Raw genomic sequence first — 22377 nt, 5'->3', positions numbered from 1 at the left:
AAGCGCACATGTGCTGTTCAAATCGCTGCAGAAATTTGTGCACGGACAGAACGCAACGTGGGCACATAGACTTAGTCAGATCCATAGAAAATATTTTCTAGGGAATTCTGGGCTGGCTTTATCTGTGCCTATGGCATCTCTGAGGAAAGGGTGCCAGTTGAAGTGAAACTTTACGTAGGTATAGCTAAATGTAAAAGGTAAACTGCTTTGTTAGGGCTGACAAACATATTATACTGTAGCTTGGGTTCAGAAGATCATATTTTACGGTACCTATATGGACCACAATCCCCGGACTGATCACGGATCTCATGTGCTTATAAGGCTGTAAATTTGGTCACTTCAAGCATTGCAGACAATCTATAGACTGTGGGTTCCTTCTATATAAATCTGGTACACAAGTAAGTAAACCTACTCCCATTATTATCTAAAGTTGATGCAAGACTCATATTAGTATAGTTAAGAATTAAATACACTGTGTGCAGAGTTATTAGGCAAGTTGTATTTTAGAGGATTTTTTTTATTATTGATCAACAACTATGTTCTCAATCAACCTAAAAGACTCATGAATATCAAAGCTTAATATTATTTAGAAGTTGGAGTGTGTGTTTTTTTTAGATTTGGCTATCTTAGGAGGATATCTGTTTGTGCAGGTAACTATTACTGTGCAGAATCATTAGGCAACTTAATAAAAAAATAAATATATTCCCATCTCACGTGTTTATTTTCACCAGGTAAACCAATATAACTGCACAAAATTTAGAAATAAACATTTCTGACATGCAAAAACAAAACCCAAAAAAATTAGTGACCAATATAGCCACCTTTCTTTATGATGACACTCAACAGCCTACTATCCATAGATTCTGTCAGTTGCTTGATCTGTTTACGATCAACATTGCGTGCAGCAGCCACCACAGCCTCCCAGACACTGTTCCGAGAGGTGTACTGTTTTCCTTCCCTGTAGATCTCACATTTTATGAGGGACCACAGGTTCTCTATGGGGTTCAGATCAGGTGAAAAAGGGCACCTTGTCATTATTTTTTCATCTTTTAGACCTTTACAGGCCAGCTACACTGTGGAGTAGTTGGATGCATGTGATGGAGCATTGTTCTGCATGAAAATCATGTTTTTCGTGAACGATACCGACTTCTTCCTGTACCACTGCTTGAAGAAGTTGTCTTCCAGAAACTGGCAGTAGGTCTGGGAGTTGAGCTTCACTCCATCCTCAACCCAAAAAGGTCCCAAAAGCTCATCTTTGATGATACCAGTCCATACCAGTACCCCACCTTCACCTTACTGGTGTCTGAGTTGGAGTGGAGCTCTCTGCCCTTTACTGATCCAGCCTCTGCCCATCAAGGTCAGGCTATGTGCACACGTTGCGTATTTACATGCAGTTACGCTGCGATCTGCACCGCAGCATAACTGCATGCGTCCTGCGTCCCCAGCATAATCTATGAAGATTATGTAGGAGACGTGTGGACGTGGTGTCTTAGAGCGCAGCGCTTCGGCTGCTGCCCGAAGCGCACATTCTAAGAAGTGACATGTCACTTCTATCGTGCGCTCTGCCTGCAGCTCTTCCTCTGTCTATGGGAGGGGCTGCAGTCAGAGCGCATGAAATCGGCTTTTTTTTCATTACGGACTCTTTCTGCAGCGATTTGAAGCGCACGTGTGGTGTTCAAATCGCTGCAGAAATTTCTGCAGTGACAGTACGCAACGTGCGCACATAGCCTCACTCTCATTTCATCAGTCCATAAAACCTTTGAAAAATCAGTCTTAAGATATTTCTTGGCCCAGTCTTGACGTTTTATCTTATGTTTCTTGTTCAAAGGTGGTCGTTTTTCAGCCTTCCTTACCGTGGCCATGTCCCTGAGTATGGCACACCTTGTGCTTTTTGATACTCCAGTAACGTTGCAGCTCTAAAATATGGCCAGACTGGTCACACTTGATTTTTCTCAATTCATGGGCAGTTATTTTGCGCCTTTTTTGCCCAACACGCTTCTTGGGACCCTGTTGGATATTTGCCATGAAACACTTGATTGTTCTGTGATCACACTTCAAAAGTTTGGCAATTTCAAGACTGCTGCATCCCTCTGCAAGACATCTCACAATTTTGGACTTTTCAGAGCCCGTCAAATCTTTCTTCTGACCCATTTTGCCAAAGGAAAGGAAGTTGCCTAATAATTAAGCACACCTTATATAGGGTGTTGATGTCATTACACCACACCCCTCCTCATTACAGAGATGCACACCACCTGATTTACTTAATTGGTAGTTGGCTCTCAAGCCTATACAGCTTGGAGTAGGACAACATGTATAAAAATTATCATGTGATTAAAATACTCATTTGCCTAATAATTCTGCACACGGTGTAGAAGGCAAATTAATAAAAATGAGTTATTTCTAGGATTTGGTTTGGCTAAAATTGGTTTCTGCGTCATAAAGGGGTTTTTTTTAACAATATTGCAGAATTTTACTGCATGGACTTTTGTATTTTCTTTCAATCCTAATACCATATGTTACTAAAGAATTTTAGTGTAAATCCATACTGTCTAATTTCAATATCAATCTTGTAGACATCTCCAGTAAGAAACTATGGAGAATACAAATTGACTTGGATTTATTTTAATTACGACTAGACGTTAGGAGTAGCCTAAATGAGATGGATTCGTTTATGCAGGAATTATAGAACTGTGTCTTTATTAGTCAGTTCATCTACAAACTGATAACACAGCAGTAGGGGTGGACATATTATTGGCACAACCTGTGTGGCTGCTCCGGGGCCCAAGAGGTCACAAGCCCAATTCTACCTCTAAACAGGTGTACTTGTGCATAATAATGAGATTTATGACTGCAAAGGGCCCATATATTGTTCTTGCTCAGAGGCCCCTTTCTGTCTGTGTTTGCGACTGCACAGCAGATAACATTTTTATTGGATAGCAGAAAAGACAAATATTTCATGAAACTGATAATCTTAATCCAAGAAATGCTCAGCAGAAATCCTGAATTTGGATGATTAGTGGTTTGATCCAGGAAAAAGCGATAGTAACTTCTTCACCATTTAATAAGGTGTATCCAAATGCACAGAAGACTGCCCAGCAGCACAGTAACAGACAGACCTGAAAATAAAGTTTTCTTGTTAAAGGTGTTGTCCCAAGAACAAAAGTACATCTTAATCAATAGTTCCTGGAATATTAATGGAAGACATTCTAGATAGAAGCACTCTGCTAATATTTTATGTTAGTCCTCTACTACTGTAGTAGATATAAAGCACATACAGACACAATATATAGAATATCCTCTAAATGCTTGCAATTATTGTAAACTGGAGCATAGCATTGATTCTTTAGAGGGTTTATCTGGCATCAGTTTTACAGATGAGCGAATCAATTTGCAAGACCCTGATTCAGTGTCCACGTCTGTTTTCATCATTCTCCAGGCAGGAGCCTTGTGATCCACCTCTCATCTGCCGGGATCTACACTGCCTGTTCTGAATTGTAGGCCTAGTGTGACATTGTTGCAGCATGACACATGCATGTATTTGCGCTGAGGACTCCTGCAAATAGGAAGAGATTTGCAGAATTCCACTCCCACTGCCACAGAATATTGATGTGACCACTCAACCATGGACCTGTGAATCAATTTGCTGATCATTAATCAATTTTCATATTGTACAAACAGTATCTGTACCGCCCCGTGGCTCAGCCGGCTGCCGAGCTGCTCGGATCCGTGCTCGTCGGTGGGTGGCTCGAGCTCCTCATGGACCCGGGGGACACGTCGCTCTGAAAGGGGGTTGGCGCTACACGTAGGGACTTCGGTGGGGAGATCCACGGCCGGAGCCATGGTGGTTTGTAGGGGATTTAAGTTCGTGACGCCACCCACGGGTTGTGGTGAATGGATGGACACCACTGCTGACGTTTACTAGTCCTCCCAGGGACGGTGTTGCGCAGCTTGGTGTTGACCCCTCCATGGGTAGGGGAATGATGGTCCCGGGGGCCCGAGGGAGGTGCTGATGCGAGGAAGTGGGTGCGTGCTGGGGTGTCGGTGCGGTGCGGCGCAGTGCGCGGCCCGAAGGCACTGTTGTACTCACTATGACAAACACGCTGGAGTCTCTGGTAAACCAAACATGATGGTGAACGGTGCCCGCAGCTGGCTGCAGTTTTCTCCCATTATTAGGTTGGTGGTTTCCACCTTTCTCCTGCACCTCACTTGTGTAATCTGTATTGACTCCTATGCCTGAGCAACGGTTGTCCTCTACCCGGCTTAGCTTGTGCCAGGGGAGCCCTCTTTGCCCATAGACGCTGGCCCCTTGGGTCTCTATGCCTGAGCAGTGGCGTTACCCTGTATGGTTGGGCTGTTGTCTTCAGACGGGTCTTAGGTGGGATAGGTCCTTAAGTCCAGTCCTCAATCAGTTGATTTGACTCAGCCCTGTTGGTTCTGGGCCTCGTACTGGGTCTGAGTACCCCCTCCTGCTGCTCCAGTTTCCAAACGGTTCCCCGGTTCGGTACCGGTGGGCCACCGCCCGTCCCCGGTCCCTACGGTTCTACCGGTTGTAATCCCAGCTCCTGCAGGCGGCCACCACCGTCTGCCTCCTTGCCAGAGGTGGCTGGGCTCCAACCCAGTCACCTGAGTAGACTTTTGGCAGGCCTGGTCACAGGTCTGCCCTTGAACTTGACCACTCCACTCCTCCTCTGTCAAAGCTCACAACTCAACTCCGGTTTTTCCCGCCACTAGGCCTGTGAACTCCTTGGTGGGCAAAGCCAACCGCCTGGCTCCACCCCCCTGGTGTGGACATCAAACCTGGAGGGAGGTGACAAGGTTTTGTAGTTTGGCTGCTGTCACCTTTTTAGGGGAGTCGGTGTGTGTGTATGGGACTACCTGGGACGACCTGGCTAGTCCAGGGCGTCACATATCCCATATTAGGATCCCTACTATCATTTTAGATTATTTATGGATTATTATGTGAAAGTGTTATTATTTCATGCATGTCTATGTACTTTGAGAGCAATTACTTTAACAAGGTTGTCCACTCTAAAATGATAAGTCTGCAGCAGTCACTTCATGTGACTGCAGGCTTATGAATCCTCCCAATGCACACACTGTATGCTGTGATGATCCGCAGGTTTCTAAACTAGAAATGACAATAATGTGACTGCAAGTGTGAGCTATGCGTCTTCCTGGCCAAAATCTGACTAATGAATGCAGCCTCACTCAATTCAAGTGTATGGAGTTAGCACCTCGGACTAATCAGTGTGGCCGTCCAGTGGGCATGGCCTTGCTCAATATATTTGCATTGAGCAAGGTGACACCCACTAGTTGGGTTCTGGCCTGGAACATGCATATCACACAATTGCAGTCATGTGACCGCCATTCTCGGCCCAGAAACTGGCAAATCCTTGTAGCACAGTGTGTGTGCTGGGAGGATTAATATAGAGTGACTACAGACTTATCATGTTAGACTGGACAACCCCTTTAACGTTAGAATGAAAATCATTAAATATAGCTTTTATAAGGGATCAAAAGTCATCAAATCATGAAAAGATGAAGAACATATAAGTTGAGATCAAGCACATACATAGACATCTTCTACAGCAAATCTATTCACCAGTTCAAAAAGAGGGACATTTAACCTGTTTAAGACCTAGGACATAACGGTACGTTCTAAATTATTAAGGAGTGATCACCATCAGCTGCTGTATTGAGCTGGTGGTGATCCCCACACATGTCTGCTGATTTTAACAGCAGACATCTGTGCCTTTCAGGCGCAGGTGGATCCGTGATGCACCGCACCTGTTAACCCCTTAAATCGCGCTGTCAAAATGTGACAGCATGATTAAACTAATTAAAGGGATGCAGCAGGGAACGCGCCTTTCCTCACCACCATCGGAGGCTCTGTTACGCAATAATGGATAGCTGATGGTTGCCATGGTAGCAGGGTCATGGTCATGCAATTTTTCCGCACTTGCAATTTTTTTGCTCTTTTCCAGTATACTATATGGAAAAACTTATGGTTTCCTTTAAAAGTACAACTCGTTCTACAAAAAACAAGCCCTCACATGGCAAGATTGATGGAAAAATAAAAAAGTTACGGCTCTCAGAAGAAGGGGAGCAAAAAAACCCCAAAAAAACGAAAAATCACCCGGGGATGAAGGAATTAAGGGGAAAGGTACAACAGGAGGATTTCGGGAACTGTCCTCTCAACAAAGAGAGGTATGAGGAAGGTATGCAATTGCCTATAGGGCAGCTAACATAAATAATGACTAAGGTGAAATAACTGGAAACACGAGACTATGACGTTAATTGTTTCCCTAAGGCATGCATTATCACAAGGCTGTGCTCAAGGTGGACTGCAAGGAACTGGTACAAATATCAATGAAGGGAGAAAAAAGTGTTTTCAGCTCACCTAGTATAAAGTTGTCCCAGGACTTCAGCAGGAGTGCATGTGGTCTACTGAACAGGCCAGTCCAGAGGTAGAGTTAGAAGCAATGAGTACAAGGGACGGACCCAGCACTGATGCATGTAAAAATAAAATACAAGGCTTTATTAGGTCATCTTAAAAACTTTATTAGGGTAAAGGCTCCATAATATGCGCCCAAGCCTGAAACTTGACGCGTTTCGGACTATAAAATAAAAATAAAGTCCTTAATCATAAGCCGATTAAGTATGATTAAGGACTTTTTTATTTTATAGTCCGAAACGCGTCAAGTTTCAGACTTGGGCGCATATTATGGAGCCTTTACCCTAATAATGTTTTTAAGATGACCTAATAAAGCCTTGGATTTTATTTTTACGTTCATCAGTGCTGGGTCCGTCCCTTCTACTTATTGCGTACAAATATCAATGCCTGTAATCAAATATGCAATATATATTGTTATTGAGCTGGACATCTTACCATTTTGATTGCTAGAGGAATAATCTATGGTATCTATAGACAAAGGAAAAACAAGCAGAAAAAAGACCCATAAGACATACGTGTTTCTATCTTAGAGCCTTTATAAATCTCTTCGAAATAGTGTTTTAGACATTTTTAGAAGTACAAAAATAAGGTTCCAATAATAGTTATATTACACAATATAAGTGTAGTAGGTTACAGTATATATTATTTATATACCCAAATCGCTGCGTTCATAAAAGCAACGTGCGCACGTATCAAGCACAATCTACATAGATTGTGAAGGGGACGCAGGACGCATGCATTTACACTGCACTGTAATATGCAGCATAAATGCATGCTATTACACCATGTGCGCATAAGCCCTTTGACCACATTTTAAGCCAAAAATTGGAGCACACCCTTAGAAAATGCAGATAATTTTGCAAGCACCATTATCACCATCCAATATTTTTTTTTACAAAACGGAGATTTAATTTGGCTATCTGCATGAGTTCAATTATTAACAATAAAAATGGGGGGGGGTTAGACTTTTTTTAAAGTGGTTGTATAGGATTAGAAAACCAGCTTTGTTTAACCAGTGTATTGGTCATGAGTGGTTTTGCATTTCCTCCCCACACATCGCTTCAGTGGAACTGAAATGCAATAAGTAATAAAACAGTAATGGACAGACATGTATGGGATGTGAAGAAGCTGATAAAAAAATGTCAATGTTTTTTCTTTAGGGAAATGCTTCCTTTATTTCTCATATTCAAATTTGTGTAAATGTGTAGATTATTTCCATTACCTTGGTATGAAAAGGGACCAAGACCAAATTGCATGGTTTGCTGAGAAGCCTCACGAGATGATGAACACTGCATGGAAAAAACAAAAGCAGAAACTTTTAAAAGAAAAACTATACATTGAAAATGGAGGATACTGTGTGAGAAGTAAGCATATAGGATTTACCTAAATGAGGGTTACTTACTGCTGAACAGCTGTTATTTGGAGTGTGACATAGTCGAGCATCACAAAATATGTAGACACTAGTGAAGCCTTGGAAGGCAAATGATGTCATAGTGAATCTAACCTCCTTAGATATTCCATTTTCTTCAACTTCGACATACGGTCCATTTTCAACAGCACAACTGTCCAAAAAAATGTACAAAATATGCTGTAAATGTCTTTTAGCCTTAAAGGGGATTTCCAGGCAAAGTACACAGCTCTGGGACAGTGTAAGGCCTCTGCCACACTCACGTGTAAAAAACGTACGTGTGCTGTAGTCCGTTTTTTGTGTCCGTGTTCCGTATTTTCTGTCCGTTTTTCACCTCCGTGTAGTGTCCGTATGCATATCGTGTGTGATACGTGTGTACGTGTGTGCGTTTTCCTGTGCGTGACATACGTCAGTGTGTGTTCCGTGTGCAGTCCGTTTTTTTGTGCGTGTTTCACATGTTTCACACATTGAGATAATGGTGATCAGTTGGAATTAAATGACACATAGGTGTATGTGATTAGGACATAAATATAAGTTACCTATAAACTGTTGCCTGCTTGTATTCTGCCTTGGAGCACCTATGTGTTTTGACAAATTTTTGACAATGCCATTATCCACGGAGGCATTATTGTTTTTATGTTGGATTATATCTCGTCGTTTTGGCGTTAGACGGCACATGTTGCAATATGATAATGTAAGAAGAAACAGATTGTGGGTGCATCCACTAATCATGATGCGGCCTATGCATGGTCATTTCCATACTTTATTTTTTGAGTTACGGAATTTCCCAGATAAGTTTTTTTCATACTGCCGTTTGTCAGTTGAGAGTTTTGATTACTTACTAAATATTTTACGACCTCATTTGCAACATCAGGACACTTGGATGCGGCTTTCCATTTCCCCAGAGGAGAGATTTATGGTGACTCTGAGGTATTTGTTGTTTTTACATAATTTTTCAAATGTGTTATGTTTCACATTGAAATGTGTAATTGATATTTCTTGATCTCATCTCAGTTTTTAATCAATGTTTGTGTTTTGTTTTGTTTATTTTTCTTTAAAAAAACATATTGCTAATTGAAAATCATTGTTTGTCTTGTGTTCATAGATTCTTGGCGACTGGTCAATCTTTTATTGCTTTACATTTTGATTTTTTGTTGGGGAGATCAACCATTGCCGTTATAGTACGTCACACATGCGACATGATATGGCAACATTTAAAAGACCAAATGATGCCTCAGCCAAACAGAGAAGATTGGTTGAAAATCTCTAAGGGCTTCAAGGACTCTGTGGACTTTCCTAACTGCATAGGAGCTTTGGATGGCAAGCATTTCAGAGTGAAAAAACCACCAAACTCTGGTTCACGTTATTTCAATTTTCATAAGTTTTTTTCGGTTGTTATTTTGGCATTGGTTGACACTGAATACCGTTTTATTTATGCAGACATTGGGGCCTATGGTAGTGCCTCAGATGCCCGTATTTTCCGGTCATCAAGATTAGCCCAACGCCTGCATGAAAATTCATTATTGATCCCCCCACCAGTTGCCCTACCTGGTACATCTGGACCGTTGGCACCATATGTGATGGTAGCAGATGCAGGATTTGCATTATCAAAACATGTTATGCGACCATATCCAAGGAGATCAATTGATGACAGGAAACAGTACTTTAATTATCGGCTAACTAAAGCAAGACGTTATGTGGAGTGTGCATTTGGTATTTTAGCTAACAAATGGCGCATTTATCACACAACTATTCAGTTGCAGCCAAACTCTGTCAAATCTGTCATCAAGGCTACCATAGTGCTTCACAATTTCTGTCGGATACATGAAGGAGGAACTTATGTTGATGATGAATCTCAGATAAACCATGTTGTTAATCCAACCGGTGAACCTATGTCTCATAATTCCGTGACATCTGGCTTACAAATTAGAAACTTATTTACTGATTACTTTAATTGTTTTGATGCTAATAATAATATTGATGTTTGTTAACAATTTTTTTTTTTTTTTGGTTAAAATTTTTTCTTTGCACTTAGATGAAAAGTTTTAATTAGTTTAAACAATCTAAGAGCTAAAAGCTTACTTGTATTAAAGTGAAACTGCGTTAATCATCAACTGACATTTCTGTTACCAACATGGATTTCTGAATGTTGTATGTATGTGTTTGTACATTTCTGTGTTAGTATCATGTTATTTTTTTTGTTGAAACTTACAAAAATAATAATGTAAATCGTCTATGGAAAAAATGCTATATTATATATAAATATAAAAAAGAAACAGAATCTTTATTTTGAAAACATATTTTTTTATTAATAATATGCCTATTATTACATAAAGTAATGATGGTTTTTTGTTATTTTCCCAATAACAAATGAAAATCGTGCTCATCTTCTCTTAACTTTTACAAAGGAAAAATTTTTATTTTTTTTTTTTTTTAAATCTTAAGACACTTTACTTAAAATCTTAAACTTTTCTAAATTTTTAGATTGCTTGCAATGTTGGTAAATTGTCACCCAATTATGTTTGTCTCATGTTGGACATTGACATAGACATAATAATTTGTAACTTTTTTTGAGAAGATATGAACTCATCTACCCATCAAATTAGTTGTGTACAATTATGTTAATAAAAAAATAAACATATCCATGGCATAAAACATATATGTCATCCGGCACCAAATATAATCACACATTGTTTTTTTATTTTTAAGACTCTGATTTTAATCATTTTTGGCAATCCTTTTTATTTTTTTGGTCACATTCATTGTTTGTTGAATGTAAAGATTACCAAAAATGTGTATCATAAGTCAACAAGATCTTCTAGGGAAGTAACCTGAGTGTTGCTGAGTATGTTGTTTTGGGTGGCCTCAGAAATAGTATTTTCAGGGATGGAAGCAGTTGATTGCTGAACCACATTCCTATTACTAACTACAGTAGTGTGTGGAACAGTCTGTTGCATGCTGGTTTGGCCCAACACATTGCCTGTTGTTGAGTACACCTGTGGGTCTACATGGGTAAGTGGGTATTGTGTGTGTGTATGTTGTTGACCTTGAGGATAGTTGACTGTTGTTTGTAAGTGTGGTGTAGGTAACATAGTTGAGATTGGATAATGAGGCATCATGAATGATTGTGGGTATGTTGCACCAGGAAACATGTTAGGTAAACCACCAATATTTGTGGGTTGAGTAAAGTAACTAGTACTTGGAGTGGGTTGTAAATTCATATAGTTTATGGGTTGCTGTGAGGTAGCACTTTGTACAGTGCTTAAGGCACCAGTATTGGTTGCAACATACCCTTGCCTAATTGGTGTTGGGAATACCGTACTTGAATAAATAGAAGGTTGACCAGATTGTTGTAATACTGGATTAGTGACAACTACTGTTGCCATTGTTGTTTGTGTTGCAATGGTATTTGGATTGTCTGTTGTGTTTGGGACTGTATGTTGTTGCATAATGGTACGCCAATTTTCAATGGCCTCATAAACTCTCACTGGTTCCTGTTCTGCCTGACTAGCTGACAGTAGGGTAAGCATAGCAGCACGTACACGTTCCTGCCTATCGGATGGAATTTTGGTTAAGCTAGTAGATAAAGACCGACAAAAACGCTCGGCATCTGTTTCTGGAATTAAAGTGTTCATTATGTGAATAATGCGTGTGTCAATTATTTCTGGTAAGGATCTCATTTCCTCAGGTCTGCGGATTCTTCTTGCACGGAGAGGTTGTGGTGCAAAACGTGGAAGTACATTTGTTTGTGTTGATTGTGTTGCTGGTGTTGTTGTTTGTTGTGTGGATGAGCCTTGGGTGTTGGTTTGTGCACTCTCTGTCCCACCCTCATGTGATTCAGTTGCTGCTGCTGCATCTTGTTGAATATCCTGATTTTCACTTTCTTCTCTGCCAGGTTCTTGTTCTGATGCTGAGGTGGCTGTAGCAGAGGGACCAGCTGTTGGTTGGTCATCAGAATCGTCGAGATTATCCTCCGTTCTATAATCACATAGATAACATATTACAATCTTAACAGTTATATTTTTGAAAATAACTTCTGCAAAAAAAAGTGATTAATATTTAAAAATATTTTTTGAAACAAAATAAACATTTTAAAAAAAAAAAAAAAAACTTACTGTGTTACTTCTAAGATGGGTGCTAGGAAGCTTATTTGTTCATAATAAACATATCTGCGTTTGCGGCCTTGGCTGGATGAGGATGGTATAGGGTTGTACTCCCTTCGGTACTGATCACGTGCTGAACGCCAACGTCTTTTGACCAAGTCAACTGTGGAATATAACAAAATATGTCACTTGCAACATTCACCATTATTGTGCACACATTAATGACAATAATGTTTGTTAAATGTAATATACAATGATAAAAAATAAAGGTGGCCAAATACATTAGAGGAAAATTAAAAGTTTTATATATTGTTCACTCAAAAACATTTTGCTATATTCACACATAACAAAATAATATTTCTCAGAAATAAAATTTCAAGTAATTGTGATATAGATATTAAAAAGGTATGTTTTTTTATTTGCAATATAATAAATTTAAAAAAAAGAGAAATATTATTTTATTATTTTATGACATGATATAGAAATGTTTTTTTACAAAAATGTATATAAATTTTAAAAAAAGAAAATATGAATTGTTAAAAAAAAAAATATTGAATCACAACACATGGAATTGAAAATCACATGACAGTTTTATCTGTTAATTAATTAAATTCATGAAGAATTAATAATCATATTATAAATAAAAGTTTACTTTTAATTATTGAACTTTGGAAATGTTAGGTAACCTTTTATAAAATTTAACATTAACTGAATAAATAGATTAATACATATACCAATTCTTCATAAAGTTAAATTTAAGTAAAAACAACATTACAATAACAAAACATTCACAGTTTTAAATCATTTTAAAAAACAAAACAAACACAAAAACAAAGATAATAAAAAAATAAAAACTTACCATATTTAGCACGCTTTGCAGGCGAACATCTATCCCATGCATTATTGGGGTACACTTCCTCAGCAACTTGAAGCCAATGGCGGTCAACTGTCAGTCTGTCATGGTAACCATCAACACGTGTATCCCATAATGGTGGGTGAGTCTCGACAGCTGTTATCAGTTTCTCCGTGTCCACCCGTGGAGCCATTATTATATTTTGAAGCAGAAATTGTGCTTAAAATAAGTATTTCAATACACAGAAATACAACTGGTTGCTTGCTCACTCCTTCTGCAAATGCCAAGTAAGTTTTGTGCAAAACAAATATGTTAGCTACGCCACCTGAAAGTATTTGAAATTGTAACAATCTTCTAATTTAAAACACGGACACGGACCACACGGATAGCATACGGAGGCCATCCGTATCACGTACGTGTAAACACGGACCCATAGGATTTAATGGATCCGTGAGGACGTTATGCCGGTGGAAAACGGACATGTCAGCGCTTTTTCGGCACAGGCAAACGTAGGCACGGAACGGACACACGCTCCGTGCCAAAACACTGACGTGAGGCTATTTACATTAAAATTACTGTGTCAACATAAGCACGTGTCTCCGGTACGTGTAAAAAATGCCAAACACGTACCGGAGGCACGGATGTGTGGCGCAGACCTAAAGCTGGGTTCACACTAAGCGACAGCGACAACGACGTCGCTGTTACGTCACCATTTTCTGTGACGTAACAGCGACCTTGTAAGTCACTGTTATGATCGCTGCTTAGCTGTCAAACACAGCGACGCAGCAGCGATCATAACGTCGCTGTGCTACATGTGCAGAGAGCAGGGAGCCGCGCTTAGCGCTGGCTCCTTGCTCTCCTAGGTACAGTACTCATCGGGTTAATTAACCCGATGTGTACTGCAGCTACATGTCACAGTGCAGAGAGCAGGGAGCCGCGCGCACTGCTTAGCGCTGGCTCCTTGCTCTCCTTGCTACAGTATACATCGGGTTAATTACCCGATGTGTACTGCAGCTACATGTGCACAGAGCAGGAGCCGGCACTGGCAGCAAGGGCGGAGTCTGGTAACGAAGGTAAATATCAGGTAACCAGGGAAAGGTCTTCCCTTGGTTACCCGATGTTTACGCTGGTTACAGCTTACCACAGCTGCCAGGGCCGGCTCCTGCTCGCTGCTCGCTTCATTTCGTCGCTCTCTCGCTGTCACACACAGCGGTGTGTGTCACAGCGGGAGAGTGACGACCAAAAAATGAAGCTGGACATTCAGCAACGACCGGCGACCTCACAGCAGGGGCCAGGTCGTTGCTGGATGTCACACACAGCGACAGCGACAGGACGTCGCTGCAACGTCACAGAAAATGGTTACGTAGCAGCGACGTCGTTGTCGTTGTCGCTGTGTGTGACACCAGCTTAAGGCTATGTGCGCATGCTGCATTTTTTGCCGTGTTTTTGCGCGTTTTTTGGGTGCAGTTTGGTCTCAACACGGCATGAATTTCCTTCCCTAGCAAAGCTTATGAGATTTTATTTTTGCTGACCGTACAGTGCAGTTTTGTGGCTGCGTCTTTGTGGTGGCCACAAAGATGCAGCATATCAATTCTTTTTGCGTTTTTCATTGCGTTTCACCTATTGAATGCATTGGACAAAAACGCAGCAAAAAAAAGCATTAAAACGCATAAAAAAACAAACAAAAACGCATGCGTTTTTTATGCGTTTTCCCTGTGGGTGCGTCTTTGTGTGTTTTTGGGGCCAAAAACACTGCATCTTTGTGGCCAGAAAAAAACGCAGCGTGCGCACATAGCCAAACATTAGAAAGCTTGGCAGTGTGTAATATACAGGCTGTTAGGATTTTGCTGTTTCACAGCTCCAGTGTGGTCGTTGTGATTGCTCATAAGCAATCTGCATACTTGTGGTCATATGAAGACTGCCAGAAATGTCAAACATAGTAGAAGTCTGGATATTGCAGACTGGGAAGACTCCCAATGATATACTTCTCTAAAAGCTGTGTCCTTCACCCGGATAACTCTCTTAAATATTTATCAGGTTTGTTTTGCTTTTTAATGTTTTTTTTTTAAACAATGACCATCATATTGGGCTACAAATTACATATCGATTAACAATCATTAACCATTTCTAGACAAATAAAAAAAAAAAGCATTTCCAACAATTTTTTATGTATTAAATTTAGTGCTGATCCTCTTGTGGCATAAAAAACTCAATAGCTTTTTTTTCTGTGGGTCAGTATAATTATGGGGATTTTACTACTTTTATGTACTAAAATAAACCTGTCAATAAAACATTATTTCTTTTTGTGCCACCATAACCTGAAATGTAAATTTACCGTACATTTTCCTATCGATCTATGGAGCTGTGCAAAGGCTTGTGTTCATTTGAGTGAACTTCAGTTTTTCTTGCTATTATTTGGGGATAAATGCAACTTTGGGATCACTTTTTATTACATTTTTTGGAGACAAAGTTGTAAAAAATACTAATTACAGTAGTGGATTCCTAGGGATTTTTTTTATTACTAATTATGTAATGCAATATGAGAAAAAAAAGAAAAAATTGCATTGAATTCAGACCAATGTTACTGAATGAGGCAATGTTCATCTGTCAGCTTTTTCTCAGTTTAAATCAACCTAAGGCCGGCTTCTCACTTGCGATTTTCTCGCAGTAGTGCAATGCGAGAAATTCTCGCATTGCACTCGGACACATGTTATTCAATGATTCAGCTCTCATCTGCGATTTTTTTCTCACTCCAAATTGGACTGAGAAAAAAAAAAATCGCAGCATGCTGCGATTTGGAGAGCTTCTCGCGCGAGTCTCTTCAATTATTCTCTATGGGAGCGGGTAAATAATCGGATGTCACATGGACGGCACTCACACAATGCTAGTGACATTCGTTTTTCTAAATATATTTATCGCATGTTTCACAAAACACTGGAAATGAGTGAGGTCTCACAATGTCGGTCAATCTCTACCTCTGTCAGTCGGTCTCTCCCTCTCGGTCTCTATTCTCTCTCTGTCGGTCGGTCTGTTGGTCGGTCTCTCTCTCTGTCGGTCTCTCCCTCCCTCTCTCTGTCCATGTCAGTCTATTCCTTTCCCCCCCTCTCTCATACTCACCGATCCCCAATCACCAGTGCGCCGCTGCACGGAGTTTTTCACTGCTCCGGCGGCTTCTCCTCTTTTGAAAAAGCCGGCCGCTCATTATTCAATCTCGTATTCCCTGCTTTACCCTCCCACCGGCGCCTATGATTGGTTGCAGTCAGACACGCCCCCATGATGAGTGACAACTGTCTCACTGCAACCAATCACAGCTGCCGGTGGGCGGGTTTATATTGTGCAGTAAATTAAATAAATAAATAATTTAAAAAAAAACGGCGTGCAGTTCCCCCCAATTTTAATACCAGCCAGGGTAAAGCCACACGGCTGAAGGCTGGTATTCTCAGGATGGGGAGCCCCACGTTATGGGGAGCCCCGCAGCCTAACAATATCAGCCAGCAGTCGTCCAGAATTGCCGCATCCATTAGATGCGACAGTTCTGGGACTCTACCCGACTCTGGTGCATTGGCAATCGGGGTAATAAGGAGTTATTAGCAGCAACCCATAGCTGCCACTAAGTCCTAGATTAATCTATGAGACACCCCCAATGATTAACCTGTAATTTAAAGTTAATAAACACACACAGTGAAAAAATCCTTTATTTGCAATAATAAACACTAACAAATACCCTCGTTCACCACTTTATTAAGCCCCAAAAACCCCTCCAGCTCCGGCGTAATCCACGGAGGTCCCGCGTTGCTTCCAGCTCTGCTACATGAAGGTGACAGGAGCTGCAGAAGAACATCGCCGCTCCTGTCAGCTCAACGCAGCAACTGAGGTGAGAAGCGCAATCAGCGATGACGTCACTCAGGTAACTCGCGGTCACCACTGGATCCTTCGATAGCGACAGCAAGTCTGCCGAGTGACAGCGATGAAGTCACAGGTGAGTTGCGGTCTCAGGTGGAGGAGTCCAGCTGGCCGCGGGTAATCTGAGTGATGGCAGCGCTAATCGCGCTCTCACTTGAGTCACTCAGGGGATTAGCGGTCACCGGTGAGTCCTTCACAGGTGACCGCTAATCAGGACGCGATACACAGACAGAGCCGCAGAATGACAATGAAGTCGGGTGAAGTTCATACGACTTCATTCTGATCGTGCGGCTCTATCTGTGTCTGCTGTCAGCGCGTATTCAGCTCTGCTGAATGGCAGATGACATAGTAAAAAGGGATCCCATACGCATCAAACACGCATTGCACACACTCTGCTAGTCATTAAATAATTTTAAAAAAGCATCGCACTTGCATTGCACACTAACTTAATGTGAACTAAAATCGGCCGAGTTTTTTTCAGGCAATTCGGACCGATTTTACACGCATAAATGTGATTCCAGCCTAAGAAAGAATCTCAGCTTCCTACAACTGCTCGTCTATCATCAATGGGTGCGGGAAAAAAAATCAGATGCCATACGCATGTTCATGTGGCATCTGTATGACGCCCGTTTTTTATGGATACATTACCGTTCTGTAGCCTAGAACATTGAAAATGGCTCTGTAAATGATTGTGGAATAATAGCTGGTGAGAAAAAAAAACATATTATAGGATCCTAGGCAAGAAAAAAACTCCCTAAGCACTCACGTGACATACAGAATACATAATGGATTTCACTTGTTCCACTTCTCTGGATGAGAATAAGATTGATTTTTTTACACGATATATATATATGATCCTAGCTGATTCTCTTTTAACACCTTCATGACATGACCGTTTTCCATTTTTTCATTTTCACTTTTTCCTCCCTTTGTTCCAAGAGTCATAGCTTTGTTTTATTAATAAATATAGCCATACGAGGTCTTGTTTTTTGCAGGACGTGATGTACTTTTGAATGACGCCATTCATTTAATATATAAAGCTGAGTGTATGTATGTATGTATGCCCACTAAAGGAATCCGCACCATCGCATTTATAATCACAAAATTTTGCACAGACGCCTCATGTGACTCAGGGAACGTCATAGACTATGTTTTGAGGGAAAAATTTAACCCTGCATTTTAGTTATTCACCAAAAAAACCTGCTTACATTTAAGTCACTAGAGCTGAGAGTCATTAATAGGAGCTGTTATTGGTTGCTATAGGCAACAAAAGACATTCTTAGTATAAAACAGCTTATAAGTGAGGTAATATGATATCGGTAGAGACAGAAAGAGCCAGACAGAGAGAGAGCCAGACAGAGAAATACACACACAGACACACACAGAGACAGAGACACACAGAGACAGACACACACAGAGACAGACACAGAGACACACAAAGATAGAGACACAGACAGACAGACACATTTAAGCTGGGTTTACACACTGCAACATCTCAAACGACATCGCTGTAACGTCACCGGTTTTGTGACGCAATAGCGATGTTGTTTGCGATGTTGCAGTGTGTGAATCACATCAGCGACCCGGCCCCTGCTGTGAAGTTGTAATCGTTACAAATCGTTCAGGACCATTCCTAGGTCCTTTGTTTCCCGCTGTGCAGCATGAAGTTTCAGTGTGTGAAGACTTTGCAGCGACTTTGTTAGCAACTTCCCTTTCAAAAAGCTGCTTTACAACGTCCCCAACAACCAGCTAGGTCGCTCTGCAGGTCCGGATCGCTGTTGCGTTGTTGGCCAGGTTTGCCTGTTTGACAGCTCACCAGCGACTCACCAGAGACTTAGGGAGGTCGCTGTTACGTCACAAAACCGGTGACGTAACAGCGATGTCCTTTGCGATGTTGCAGCGTGTAAACCCAGCTATAGACAAACACAGAGATAAATACACAGAGACGCACGCACAAAGAGAGAGACACAGAGACAGATGCACAGAGAGACAGACAAATAGAGACGGACACAGAGACAGAGATACACACAGACACACAGAGACAGAGACACATGGACTGAGACGGAGAGGCAGAGACAGAGAGCGAGACAGACAGTCAGAGAGGGAGAAAGACAGATAGATGAAGAGAGGGAGAGTGAGAAAAAGGGAGCGTGGGAGAGGGACAGTGAGAAACTTAGTTACTGTCCCAGGCAGTGGCGTAACTAGAGTTGGATGGGCCCCGGTGCAAAGTTTAGACCTGGGCTCCCCCTCCACATACACAGACACTTGGGGTAGGGGATAATGACACTGACACTCGGGGTACAGGATAATGACGCTGACACTTGGCTCTCACCCACAGCACCCTGAAATCCCTCTATCAGCACCCAGCTTTCCTATGTTCTGATATTTATCTTGTCCTCAGCACCCAGCTTTCCCATATCAGAGCATGAGAAAGCTGGGTGCTGAGAGATGTATATCAGAACATGGGAAAGCTGGGTGCTGAGAGATGTATAGCAGAGCATGGGAAAGCTGGGTGCTGAGAGATGTATAGCAGAGCATGGGAAAGCTGGGTGCTGAGAGATGTATAGCAGAGCATGGGAAAGTTGGCTGCTGAGGGAAAGAGCCTTTTTCCCTCAGCACAAAACATTTCCATCCCATACTTGTATCTTTGTCCCCCCTGTATAAAGTTCTCAAAATACTATAACAGCCCCCACATAGCCTTCCAAATAATTGTATAAAGGGTCCCACATAACCCTTCATATATTAGAATGCAGATACATAGCCCTCCATATATTATAATGCACCCCCATAATCCTCCAGGTATAAAGTAGCCCTTCAATTATAATGCATTTCCCATAGTTCTCCACGTATTAAAATTCACCCCATAGTTCTCCATATATTATAAGGCACCACATAGTCCTCCATGTTTTATAATGCACTTCCATAGTCCGTGTATAAGGTAGCCTCCATAGTCCTCCATATATTATAATGTAGCCCCCATAGTCCTATATGTATTATAACACAACCCCATAAAACTTCAGATGGTATTATGCAGCCCCATACTCCTCCATGTATAATTCACCCCTATATTCCATGTATAAGGTGTCCCTTCATTTTGTATTATACAGCCCCCCCCCCCGACCTCCATTTTAATGCAGCCCTATAGACCTCCAGTATAATGCAGCCTCATAGACCTCTATGTATATTACACCTCTATATTCAATGTATAAGGCGTCCTTCATGTTTATTATGCAGCCTCACCAGGCCTCCATATATAATAATGCAGCCAACCTCTCCAGGCCTCCATGTATAATATAGCAGCCAGCCTCCCAGGCCTCCATGTATAATATAGCAGCCAGCCTCCCCAGGCCTCCATGTATAATATAGCAGCCAGCCTCCCCAGGCCTCCATGTATAATATAGCAGCCAGCCTCCCCAGACCTCCATGTATAATAATGTAGCCTGCCTCCCCAGACCTCCATGTATAATAATGCAGCCAGCCTCCCCAGACCTCCATATAATAATCCAGCCAGCCTCCCCAGGCCTCCATGTATAATAATGCAGCCAGCCTCCCCAGACCTCCATGTATAATAATGCAGCCAGCCTCCCCAGGCCTCCATGTATAATAATGCAGCCAGCCTCCCCAGGCCTCCATGTATAATAATGCAGCCAGCCTCCCCAGGCCTCCATGTATAATAATGCAGCCAGCCTCCCCAGGCCTCCATGTATAATAATGCAGCCAGCCTCCCCAGGCCTCCATGTATAATAATGCAGCCAGCCTCCCCAGGCCTCCATGTATAATAATGCAGCCAGCCTCCCCAGGCCTCCATGTATAATAATGCAGCCAGCCTCCTCAGGCCTCCATGTATAATAATGCTGCAAGCCTCCCCAGGCCTCATGTATAATAATGCTGCCAGCCTCCCCAGGCCTCCATCTATAATAATGCTGCCAGCCTCTCCAGGCCTCCATGTACAGTATCATGCAGACTCCCCACCCCAGGCCTCCATGTACAGTATCATGCAGCCTCCCCACCCCAGGCCTCCATGTACAGTATCATGCAGCCTCCCCACCCCAGGCCTCCATGTACAGTATCATGCAGCCTCCCCACCCCAGGCCTCCATGTACAGTATCATGCAGCCTCCCCACCCCAGGCCTCCATGTACAGTATCATGCAGCCTCCCCACCCCAGGCCTCCATGTACAGTATCATGCACCCTCCCCACCCCAGGCCTCCATGTACAGTATCATGCAGCCTCCCCACCCCAGGCCTCCATGTACAGTATCATGCAGCCTCCCCACCCCAGGCCTCCATGTACAGTATCATGCAGCCTCCCCACCCCAGGCCTCCATGTACAGTATCATGCAGCCTCCCCACCCCAGGCCTCCATGTACAGTATCATGCAGCCTCCCCACCCCAGGCCTCCATGTACAGTATCATGCAGCCTCCCCACCCTAGGCCTCCATGTACAGTATCAGGCAGCCTCCCCACCCCAGGCCTCCATGTACAGTATTAGGCAGCCTCCCCACCCCAGGCCTCCATGTACAGTATCATGCAGCGTCCCCACCCCAGGCCTCCATGTACAGTATCAGCCAGCCTCCCCACCCCAGGCCTCCATGTACAGTATCAGGCAGCCTCCCCACCCCAGGCCTCCATGTACAGTATCAGGCAGCCTTCCCACCCCAGGCCTCCATGTACAGTATAATGCAGCCTCCCCACTCCAGGCCTCTGACCACCGTGTACTCACTTATATATATATAAAAAAAAACAAGTACTCACCGCTCTCCTCCTTCCACTGCTGCTCTGTCCTGACGTCTCCTTGTTCCACTGCTGCTGTACTCCCTGCTCTCCTCCTTCCACTGCTGCTCGTCCTCCCCTCTCCTCGTTCTCCCGGTGCTGCGGTCGGCGTCCTCCCTCCCTGCGCTCTGTGCACTCAGCACAGCAGTCGCACAGGAGTGACGTCACTGCGCAGGCACAGGGGGAGAATGATGATGCAGAGCGGCGCCGGCCGCTCTATGCTTCATTATTACTGTGCGCGGTGACGGGGGAGGGGGGCCCCGGTGCCGCCGCTGACATCGGGCAGGAGGGCCCGGTGTCGGGGGCGGCAGCGGGTCATATAGTGGGCACGTGCACTGTGATAGATCAGCGCAGCTTCTCTCTCACTGAGAGGAGCTGGCTGCTGATCTGCCGGGTCCCCGCGGGCCCCAAACCGCCCGGGCCCGGTCGCGATGGCGACCGCTGCGACCGTGGTAGTTACGCCACTGGTCCCAGGCAATGCTGGGTACTACAGATAGTTTTACTATATAATTTTCTGGAAAACGGGAATTAAATTCTAAGTGCCATGAAATTGGAAAAAACAGTACAATTCCAATTTTCTTTTTTTTTTTACATTTTTATTTACTATATGATAAAACTAACCTGATGGTATGATTTCTTAGGTCAGTACATGTTCGTAGATACTAAACATGTATGTTTTTTTTTATCTAACTGGTGAAAAATTTTGGGAAATTTATAAGAATTTTTTTTTCTTTTGTTGTCATTTTCCGAGACCTTTAACGTTATTATTTTTCAGGATCTATGGCTAAATGAGGGCTTATTTTTTGCGGCCTAAGCTGATGTTTTCACTGATACTATTTTTAAGTAAATACAATGTTTTAATCACCTTTTATAATATTTTATTG

At 42.5% G+C, this 22377-nt stretch overlaps 1 protein-coding gene across 1 annotated transcript in view; it reads right to left on the bottom strand.

The window, feature by feature from the left end:
- Nucleotides 1–2776: 2776 nt before the first annotated feature.
- The window catches only part of LOC142289876 (pancreatic secretory granule membrane major glycoprotein GP2-like), a 113868-nt gene continuing 94267 nt past the window's right edge, over nt 2777–22377 (bottom strand). The window contains exons 8-11 of the mRNA XM_075333818.1: nt 7857–8016; nt 7677–7743; nt 6890–6922; nt 2777–3116 (exon numbers count right to left, since the gene is read on the bottom strand). Coding sequence (XP_075189933.1) covers nt 3052–3116; nt 6890–6922; nt 7677–7743; nt 7857–8016 — 325 coding nt within the window. The 3' untranslated portion in view covers nt 2777–3051. The remainder of the gene's footprint in view (nt 3117–6889; nt 6923–7676; nt 7744–7856; nt 8017–22377) is intronic.

The sequence above is a fragment of the Anomaloglossus baeobatrachus genome, chromosome 2 (genome assembly GCF_048569485.1).
Source record: "Anomaloglossus baeobatrachus isolate aAnoBae1 chromosome 2, aAnoBae1.hap1, whole genome shotgun sequence".
Lineage (NCBI taxonomy): Eukaryota > Metazoa > Chordata > Amphibia > Anura > Aromobatidae > Anomaloglossus > Anomaloglossus baeobatrachus.
This window is presented reverse-complemented; position numbering and strand designations above follow the sequence as displayed.